This window comes from Phragmites australis, chromosome 13 (genome assembly GCF_958298935.1).
Source record: "Phragmites australis chromosome 13, lpPhrAust1.1, whole genome shotgun sequence".
NCBI classification, from domain to species: Eukaryota; Viridiplantae; Streptophyta; class Magnoliopsida; order Poales; family Poaceae; genus Phragmites; species Phragmites australis.
The window spans coordinates 29,119,465-29,130,305 of NC_084933.1; the positions used below are offsets into that span (position 1 = coordinate 29,119,465).

General features: G+C 41.5%; 1 protein-coding gene across 1 annotated transcript; it reads right to left on the bottom strand.

The window, feature by feature from the left end:
* Positions 1-9,339: 9,339 nt before the first annotated feature.
* LOC133889163 (transcription factor ILI1-like) lies at positions 9,340-10,338 on the bottom strand. The gene is made up of 2 exons (XM_062329633.1): positions 9,920-10,338; positions 9,340-9,827 (listed from the first exon to the last, which is right to left on the bottom strand). The coding sequence occupies exons 1-2, from the start codon at positions 10,064-10,066 to the stop codon at positions 9,675-9,677; spliced, it is 300 nt and encodes a 99-aa protein (XP_062185617.1). The 5' UTR covers positions 10,067-10,338; the 3' UTR covers positions 9,340-9,674.
* Positions 10,339-10,841: the final 503 nt, after the last annotated feature.

A 10,841-nucleotide genomic window follows, 5' to 3' on the forward strand; every position in this document is an offset into this window, starting at 1 on the left:
CCCGGGTCTGGAGTCTGGACAGGGTGTCGGTGTCGGCAGGGTTCACAAATACGGGGTAAAACACCGAAATGCGTTCCAGTAAATTCTTAGAATATCACGAATATCGATCCAAATTTAAAGAATTCGGTTAAAATTTGTAATTTTATGAATTTGAATTCAAATTTAATCGATAAGTGACGGCTTTCAAAATGGGAGTGCTAGCAAATCGACCAATAAACGTTGATATTCGCGATATGCGATCGCATTTTCGAACTCTGGGTGTGGGCAGGCCGATGCCCCAGCAGCAGGTTGCCACGTGTCATCCCTTCGAATGGATGGACCTCGTCAAAGGCGAAGGCCTCTCTGTTGGGCTCGAGTGTGCGTCATATTGTCATGTATGGGCCTAGGCTGAGTTTTGGTTCGGCTACAAAGAAGCCTAGTTGCGTTGTGACGTTGACTTTTTTTTATTTTTTTATTTCCATAATCCAAATTTTTGTTTATGATGTTGTGAGCTTTTAGGAAATAAAAATTTAGATCTAGTGAGACATTTCATTACAAAATTTTAAATATGAAATGTTATACATACTCATTATTATAGTATTACATCCGATGCTGATAGTATACCAGCATGACTGCATCTAAAAACATGCTTCATTTCACCATTGGCTCGTGTATTATTCTTTCTATTTTGGTCGCTATCCGGAGGAGGTGGCATGGTGCCCACTGGCCGGCCTACTATAGGGACAAAGTGTACATATATACGTCTAAAATTTTATGTATTTTTCTTATATTTTAATTATATAAAACACGATTTATTTTTCGTATCACATCTTCCCTCTACTCTCCTCTCATCTAATAAAAACTCATCAAATTCAAATAATTTACCTATTTTTTCTATCCACACTCATCGCTTCGCCTCGTTACCGAGTACAAATATATGGCATATTTTACTAATGAAAATAACTAAAAAAATTAGAAGGAAAATTAGCAGATAATCTCCTACTCCTTTTTTAGATCCCATCTGAAATCAAACTACAGTATCGCTCTCATCACGCATCCACATCTCCATAACTTGATTTTATGTTTGATGTTACTACATTCAATATTTGTGTTTTCGTTAAAAAAACGTATGGATATTTATCTAGTATCATGTTTTGGAGATGTGTCTGGTGACCGTGGTTTATAATGGCTCAAGCCCATATCACCATGACTTGATTGGCGTTGACAGGATCGCAACTTACGATCCATTTCCCACACAACCACACATAGCAGCCTAAGCGCGCTCGAGGCACGAGTAACGACTGTGTGCGTGAGTGTATCGATTTTTGAGAGGCTGAGATTGTGTATGTGACTATGTGATGACTGTGTTTTTGAGATGGAGGGGGCGGTAGCATGGGCGTGAGTGAGACGAGGGTCACAGTAGTAGGGTGTGGCATGGGCGCGGGCTCAAGTTTGGAGAGCAGATGCGGTGATAGTACAGGCTTAAGCTAGGCGGGGCACGACGACAGCGTGGGTATGGTCGAGACGGGGCGCACGTGGCTTTGCAGCGGATACAAGCACGATAGTTATATATATTCAAATTGAAAATATTAGACAAGTCACTAATGGTGCCTACATGTGGCTGTAGCATGTGAGCGGTCCCATATTCTAATTAATATGAGTGCGATGTTAACGTGATTGTGTCATTCAATCTCAATGCAAATCAGAAACTGCTGGTCACTTTCTAGATCTGCATGTGGCTACTTAATTACTTGCATGCATGGTGTAATTAATCAAAGGTGATGAGTGCATAATCCTAGCCGGGAAAGTAATTGAGGTGGTACTAGTAGTATAATGCAAGTAGTAGCTTACTTGAAGCGTGGTTAACTCAGCATTGCCTTTGCGTGTAGTTTGCTATGGTCCGCTCACCTTTTTCTGCTTAATCAATTCGATCGAGTTCCATTGCCACCAGCGCGGAACCCGGATTTGGTCACTGAGTCAAGTTGAACTTAACAGTCTATAACTGACGTTAAAATATCATCATAGATTAGGCTTTTACTACATAGGCTATATCTTTCATGAAATTCTTACGCCCTAGGTTGAAACGCAGCTTACCATGGGCTTGGTTCCGCCGTAGGCTAGATCGAATAAATCAACAGAGATAAATGAACCGCTTTTGGTATACATGTGAGTGTGATATTGTGTGTTTGTTACATGTGCCTACTCGCACTACGAAACACACCAGTACAAACGAATCCGTGAGACCCTAATAAGAGAAAAAAGTCCATTTCTGACCCCTTAACTGTTGCTTAATCTAATGTTTACTCTCAACTACAAAACCGTCTAAATTTAGATTCCAAGTGTCAAATCCGGTTCACTTTACACCCCAGCCTAGTGTTGGAATTTGGTCCGTGTCGTGCCAGCACAGTTCGATCATGTCGTGTCTCGTGTCACATCATGACATGCTCACTAAGTATGACTAGCCTATCATACCATGTCGTGGTGGCACGAATCAACTCTATGAAGGCCCAAATACAGCCCGTGACACATCATGACATGTCGGCCCAGGCACGATTCTGTTCTATGTCGCCTGACAATGCTTGTATATTTATCTCTTATCATCTCACACTTGTGTATCTTATGCTCACATATGTTCCATATCACTTGGCAATGCTTACATATTTATCTCTTACCATCTTACACTTGTGCCTCTCATACTTACATATCTTTCTTAATGTTTCACGCTTTATAGCAGAGAGTTTAGAGAATAAGCACGAAAAAATGGTCATACGGATGGTGTCTTACCCATTTCATGCCATGTTGGCACACCCACCGTGCCAAGGTTTAAAACATAGCACGACCCTTGTGTTTGTGTCGTACTGATCCAACCCAAAATATTTTGTAACGTGGCGTGCCAAAACTAGTGCCATGAGCGCCCAGGAATGGCACGACCCAAGTCCCCGCTCAACCCATTTGAAGCGGTTTCTGTGTGACATGTCAGCAGCTTTGCGATGACGTAGCTGGGTCCACATATCATCCCCTCCTCCACCTTACTTTCCTTCTATGTCCCTGCCTGATCCAATCAAGCGTCGCGCATCGCGGAGACAGGAGAGAGGGAAAGGTGAGGAGAAGGTGGCAAGAGAAGGTGGAAGGTGATTAGATGGTGGCGGCACTACTTCTCAGTGGAGGGAGAGGAGAGGTGGCAGTGGATTTGGTGGAGAAGGGTGATAATGATGTGTTTTTTCCAAATTGAACACTTGCGAAATCTCGGCCAGCCCGTCCCACCTCGGCGACAGCTCTGCCATCTTGCTCATGAGATACGGTTGCGGCTGCTCCTCCTTCCTCTGCACCTCACACTTCGCGAGGAGGAGACGAAGGCCCATGAGGAAGTCGCAGTGGCCGACATTGAGGACGCATGGTAGAGCTCGACCGGCAATAGAGGGACCTTGTGAGGTAAGCCTGAATCGTCGGGTATAGAGGGGTGGAATCTTGTGGAGGGGATTAGGTTACGCTAGACTTCCATCTTGGTCGTCAGCTCCTTCCCTTCCTGGCACGGTGATCACAGTGGTGGATGCTCGTTCTACCTTGACGTGAAGAAACTAGGAGGAAGGAAGGAAACAACGAAGAGAGGGAATGATAGGCAAACCCAGGCTGAGGTCAGAGAAAGGAAGAGAGAGAGCGTGCGTTGACACATATGTGCCACATCACATTATAGTTAGCAACAAAAACATCAACTTGGAGTAAAAACCACCGCCACGTTATCCAAATACCATCGTAAACAGACTCCAGGTGTAAAATGCTCTTGTTTTGATAGTCGAGGGTAGAAAGTAGACGGTTTTAGAGTAAGGGTAAAAATTAGACTTTCACAAGAGTCGAGGGATCAAAAATGAATTTATCTCTAATTAAGAGAAAATGCTTAATTGCTTACCCTATTCGTCCCAAAATAGATAATGTTTAGAGTTATGTATAAGTATTAAGTGAACGATGAAATAACCATCTTATCTTTTTTTAATATCATTTATTACATGAGAAATGAGATTTGTATTAAAAAAATTATTTAATGGATAGTGTAAGATTAAAAAACTTAACTGAAATTATCTCAAAATCGTAGAACATCATATATAAATTAATATTATAGAAAAGACTAAAACGTTATCTATTTGAGACGTAGGTAGCGGCTTCTTGCCGTGGCAAATCAAAACTCTGTCTAATCTCTCCATTGGATCAAGATCTATTATCGATATCGTACTGATTATTACTCTAATTTACGAACGAGTGGAGTAGTATCGTTTCTCCATCTTCCACTGCCACGTTTTATGGCACGAAGATGCATGCAGGTGTCTCCGACAACAACACCATCGCCTTTTCAATTAGTCATCGCGTACTGCTCCTGACGCAGATATGAGAGGTATATATATCCACATTATTACATGTAAAATGTATGTACATTATTAGCTGCTATGATTTGCGCTATTTAAAGAATGAGAAATAAAATAGTGTTGTATAAAAAACCTGTTCATCTCCTATTGAGGTTATATGTTGTGTTTATGCTTTTCTTCGTTATTCGGTACGTCTCCAAGATAATCAGCACAAAGACATGCTACTAGGCCGTGTGCAGGCGCTGCAGACGGTAATGCTCCACTTTCACCCAAAGAAGCAGGAAGATGAAGCTAAAAAGATCACAAGGATGCTTGGCAAGTGAGGTGTTCAAAGCTGGTGCAATCGTCGAGATCAGCTACATGGGGGAGAAGATGGTGGCCAGATGATGGCAAGGGGGATTCTAGAGCCGTTTCTAATGGTTTTTTTTTTTTTGTTGTTTTACCACTTAGGTTGTTATTTCTTTTGTTCCTAGTGAACTGTATTCTATTGGGTGCTATCACGTCTGTAATAGTGAATATCTATGTTGGTTTGTATGGCAGGTTCGTTTTAAGAGTAACCCTCTGAGCTGCGCGACTGATGCTGGGCATCTTTTGTTCGTTTGTCTTGGATCAAGTTCTTGTAAATATAATGGTTTGAATGCTATGGTGGTTTGTAATTTCGTTGTGTTTTAGTATTGAAATACGGGGATGACAGCTCTGGAAAAAATGCATGCACGTAGGTGGTAGGTCCGTATAAACCTGAGGAATCATGTCATGGAGAATTTAAAAGAGATCGAGAGGACCAACGGATTGACAGGAATTTGGAATGACGACTGAACTGAAACCCGTACAAGTCTAAACTGCCCGATCAGCTGAAGCTTAATTCTGTTGTTCTGGATGCGCGCCTTGTTGATTTCGTGGTAGTACATGTACATAACGCGGCACGTCTAATTAAAACAGTCATAGGACATCCGTGTCTTTTTTTTCTTTACCGGATCAGATATCTCGAATTTCAATTAAATTTTGATATTCATGTCGGATTTCGAATTATATTTCATATATCTATTATTTTCACCAAATCAAATATCTGAATCTAAGTCAGATTCTAATATCTATATCCAGATAACACGAGTACACGTACAACATCGGTAGCTAGCGTATATATGCCAAAGATGATTGCTTTTTTGTCCGGATAAGTTCCTAAGACCAGAATATAAGTATGAACGAACGTGCTTATTGTTGGTTTTTGGTTTGGTAGCCTGTCCACTGACGGGTCCATGCATCGGGCGCACCTACCGCTCACGGCTAAACAGACTTCTGCGTGCGTACGTACGTCGATCGATCACATGTAGCCAACAATAGTACGTACGCGATTAGCAATCTCGAGTACGTCTTAATTTACAAAGTATCAGAACATTAGCAGGGCAACTTTGAATTCTCATTCATTTCATCCATTGAAAAATCCTCCTGTGAGATATTTTGATAGAATTACACTCTCTGGATTCATATTTACATCCAACCAAATAGTTGCAACGCATAGGATGTGCGATCAGATAATAATATATATAGAGCCGATTATATCTAGACCGTTATATATATCAGCTGGGATTGTTTGGATAGACGCGAACTAGCTAGACTCAGTTGCTCTCGAAGGCGTTGCCTCTTATCCCTGCCTATCTGAAAGAACCTCCATAATATATATGTCACCTGCTATATAAGGCCATCTCCAGCAGAGGAAACAAATTTGCAGATTCGGTTGCTACAGTGTTTTGGGGTACTGTTTATAACTCCATCAGAATCGGTATCCAGTGCTGCAATGTTGCAACACTGTTCACAGAGACTGTCAGGGTGCCCGGAGAAGAAAACAGCGTCTGTTACTGTAGCAGTACTGTTTATAGAGGCTGACAGCGGAACCGGAGAGAGAGAAAAAGAGGAGTAGAAGGTAAAAAATATGATAGCTGCTGGAGATGAAAAAAATAAGAGATACTGTAATCATGATAAGGGATACTGTAATAATATTTTTGAGATAAAAATTTAAGATAACTGTTGAAGATGAACAAAATATCACTTTTCAGTTAAGCTAGGTTCCACGGGAGAGCATGCGTATATATGCATGATTCATTGCTTCCATCAATCCGGCGCTCGATTGCACTTTACCTAGGAATACGATACTAGTAGCTAGCTATAGTTAACGCAGCAAGCTAGTAGTGGTTGGTACGGTGTTGTCTTTTCTCCTGCATGTTCTTGTGATTGTCGACCCTGTACAGTTCAGTGCCTTTCTAGGCACCGAAAAACCAGTCGCTGTATCTGATATCGTATTACTAGAGAGTGCCTGTGCAATTGCAAGTTCACCAATCACCACCAATAGTAGTGGATCTTTGAAACTTTGCATGCATGGCCCTAATCACGCAAGACTAGGGCTTAACCTTGCCGGTTAGGTCTGCTGCCAGATTAGTTGCACGGTTGTAGTCATGGCCATACTGTGTATCTTTGATTTCCTGCCTCCTGTCGGCCCACTTAGATAATATATATGATTGTATGGTCCATGCATCCACATCTGCATCATTTGCAGGACGTACTCTCGATTGCGTCCAAATATTTCTCCATTTAATATAATTTATCATAAATGAAAACAAAGTACTTGATCAAACTCGAATTTGAATTCCGGGTCCACCTTTTTTCTGTCCAAGAAATTGGTCTGGCCGGCCACGAGGAGCGTCATATCTGAACCTATATGCGAGTGCATCACAATCTATCTATTATATTATTATTTGAATGTTAAAAGGAGTTATTATATTCATTCTCAAGTTTACAAAACTATCACATTAATCGAAAAAAAATGATCTAGATCACTTATTGTTATAAACATCTAACGGTCTAGATTAAATCAAATTCATATCAAATATGATTAATAAATAGTTAAATTCAAAATTAAAAATTTAGAAAATTATTAGTTCGATTTTCATACAGTTTGGGAAGCAAAATATCTAAATAAAGAGTTCAAATAAAATGAAATAAATAATAATTGAAATTGGAGTTGGAATAGAAAAAAGAAGAATCCATATCAAATATATTCTTAGAAAAAAATAAAATTATTATAAAAATCAAATACCCAAATAAAGAGTCCATGTAAAATATAATTAGTCAAAAGCTAAAATTCATAATAAAAATAATAATTTTTTTCAAAATTTTTACTAAGATAATAGATTAAGAAGTACCTAGCACATGATTTTGATTTAGTCGCATCAAGCAGTAACAGGCAAGGAACAACACGCATGTAAGGCAAATATGTTATGATTTTGGTTAGGTTGCCTATACCTAGCACACGATTTTGACAATTGATCAAAACGTATATGAATCGAATCAATACATGTATACGATTTGGGTAGAAGTTTAGAGCATAAATAATTTATCTCACACAAACATATTTTTTATCTCTTCTTTTAATTTTATATGTTTTGTAACTAAATGACGGTAACGTCATAAAAAAAGCTAAAGAGACTAATTTTTAATTAAAATTTATCATGATAAAATATTATAATGAGACTAGCCACACTATTAACGTGAGCCACCTTACTAGTTATTAAATTAATACGTAACTTGTCTGATTGAACTCTTGTGATTTTATCGTATAATACCAGGAGTGCATATACAGTCTTTCACTATTATTACATATGTTTGCTTACCATTTTGTAGTACTAGTACCATATTGGACTTTCAAACTTGTATTAGGTGGGTGTCCACCTTGATCATCCCTGGGAGGTTGGGAAAAGGAAATAATAGTAGTAACAAAACAAAATAAGCATGACTCTTCATTCACACGTACGTATATGCATGGTGGAATAGTACTGAAACGGACGCAGAAAATTAGACTTGGGCAGTCAGTGTTGCTATCCTTCAAGTGCCTGTTCTTTTTTTTTTTTGCATCGTTTTAGTCGATGAATCTCATCCATCGGATCAAAATCCAACGGTCGCTGGATCTTCTTATTCTTCCTCCCAACAATTTTTCTTTTCACACGAGTTTCTTCTTTCTTCCCGTCGTTTGCCCCCGCTCTGCCCGTTTACTGCTATCCTCGGTGGCTCTCTTGCCACCAGATCTGTCGTCTGCTACTGTGCTAACCAATCTATTTTTACACTCTCCCACCGTCAGCACCGCACATCGCCCTTAGGCCACCCGCGACTTAGCAGCACCCGATGAACCCACCCTAAACCCTAACCCCATCCCTAACCTTATTGTTGCGTATTTTTTATTTTTCAGCACATGTTCACACCGTCCACGGTTTGAGATTTCAGTCTCTTGAGCATCAAGAAGTATGCACAATTTAGTATTATACTACATAGTGAGTAAATATATGCGACTAGTACTATCTTTTGTAGGAAGAAAAACCAACTAACTTCAATGTAAGTTCATCCAAATTTAGTTAAGCGAGGAAGAGGTACAAAATCCCTCCCCTCTAAGCTCCAAAGTCAGATAAAAAAAAGGATACAACTACACAAACACATCCAAGAGTTGTTTTAATCTGTTAGGGCCCAATATGTCATCAGCCCTAACAAGTAAGTCCAGCAAGACCAAGCGGAATCGTCAAGGACCAGGAGGAATAGCTAAACGGAAGGCCAAGCCCAACCCACGTGTACTGGGTGAAGATTGGGTCAGCAAGTGAGAAGAGACGAGTCCATTGTGAGTGCCGGCTATATAGCTGGCCGAGAGATGCGTGTAGAAGCACGGCTATTGTAATCGAACAATTACAAACTCTTCCTAATCACAAACTCTCCGTTATCCTTTCCAAATTCCTGCTTCCAATCTCTGCTCCAGTTCTTCCAATTCCCACCCCTTGCTGGTTCCTAACATAATCATTATGCATGGCCCATCAAGAAAGGAAGCGATATTGATCATGTCAAGTACTTGGAAAATTAAGTACGTAAAGCACCAATATGCAATAAACAAAGCACATTAGCTAGCCTTTTCAAAGTACAGCAACAGCAACAGCAACAGCAACATGAAGCTCTAGCCTAGTAGCAGTATCTTCTACAATTGAAACCTGTGATCATGCGTGTCCAAACACTTGCAAAACCTCTCACATCCAACTTGGATTAACGTACTACCAATTAACCGATCGATCACCGACAAGTCGAGTTACAATGCTCACTCTCAAGAAAGTACGTAGTACAAGAATTGCACGCGCTATTAGAGCAGCTAGCTAAGTATATAAATATAGCTCACTGGCTACTACTTATACATCCGACGCAGTAACTTAATTAGTAGCTAGACAGCGCGCCAGGGCAACGTACGGTAGCTAGCTAGGCATGCCTGAGAGTTCTAACGGCCGTGCATAAACCGTCCAAGCTTTGGCAGAGAGATCACATGAGAAGGCTCCTGATGACGGCGGCCTGGTCGCTGGTGACGTCGGCGGAGGAGAGCAGCTCGGCGAGCGTCTCGCTGAGGTTGTCCACCTCCTGGTGCAGGCTCCTGATGTAGCTGCACGTATCCTGCAACACCCGGGCCGCCGAGCCCTGCATTCATGCGCACATAAGCTCGATTCGCTCATGATCGAGCTCGCTTAGCCTAGCGCGCAAATAATAAAGATGTGCGTCAAAGTGCTTACCCTATGTGCGCCATTGTGAGTTTGAGACTCCGGGAGCAGCGCCTGAAGCTTCGACAGGAGCTCGGAGATCTGCTCCTCCGAGATCGACCTCGATGACGACAGAGAGCTCCCGGCACGCCTTGTGCGTGACCTCCGGCTGCTGGACATGCTGCCAAACTGAATATATATCAGCTGAGCTATCTAGCTGAAAAGGGTGCAGTGGAAGTAGAAGAGAGAGCTTGGCGAGTAGTAGCTTATTGGTTGCTAGCTAGCTTTAATGCAGTAGAGTGGCGGTTGCGGAGCAGAGGTATATATAATGAGATGGGCGCCCGCGGTGGTCGATCTGATGGAGGATGGGGGAAGCTATCGGAGAGAGCCAACCGCAAGCGGAGGGAGGGAGGTAGGGCCGCCCAGGAGAAAGCGAGAGTTATAATGTGTGAGGAAGACGTGCTGAGGTATGGAGGTGTGGTAGTGGCAAATGCATGGACTGTGAGCATGGAGGGCAACCAAGTGTTGGTTTCTGTACTCTATAATTGCGGCCTCTGAATTTGTCTGTACTATGTGTGGGTTTTCTGTGTGTGTGGCTCTCCTGGATCTGCCCAGCATGCGTGCGTGCATGAAGGGCATCGATCCCTGAATGAATTAGGTTTCGTTTGGTTGAGTTCTGGGAGTTAATTTCGTGTCGGAATCGCTCTTAGCGTTTCCAAATGGACTGGTTGGGGAGTGATTCCGCGCGAGAATTACTTTTCGTTTTATATAGCGAGTTGGGAGCTGAAAAAACTAACTTACACCAGATTCCCGACTGATTCTCCTTGATTTTAACATAATATTCTCTCAGAAATCACTTTCACCACTAATATACCAAACGATTTTACAAACAGAATCACTTCCACCACAGAATCACTCCCACTCTACTTCCACTACATAATCACTCACCACAGAA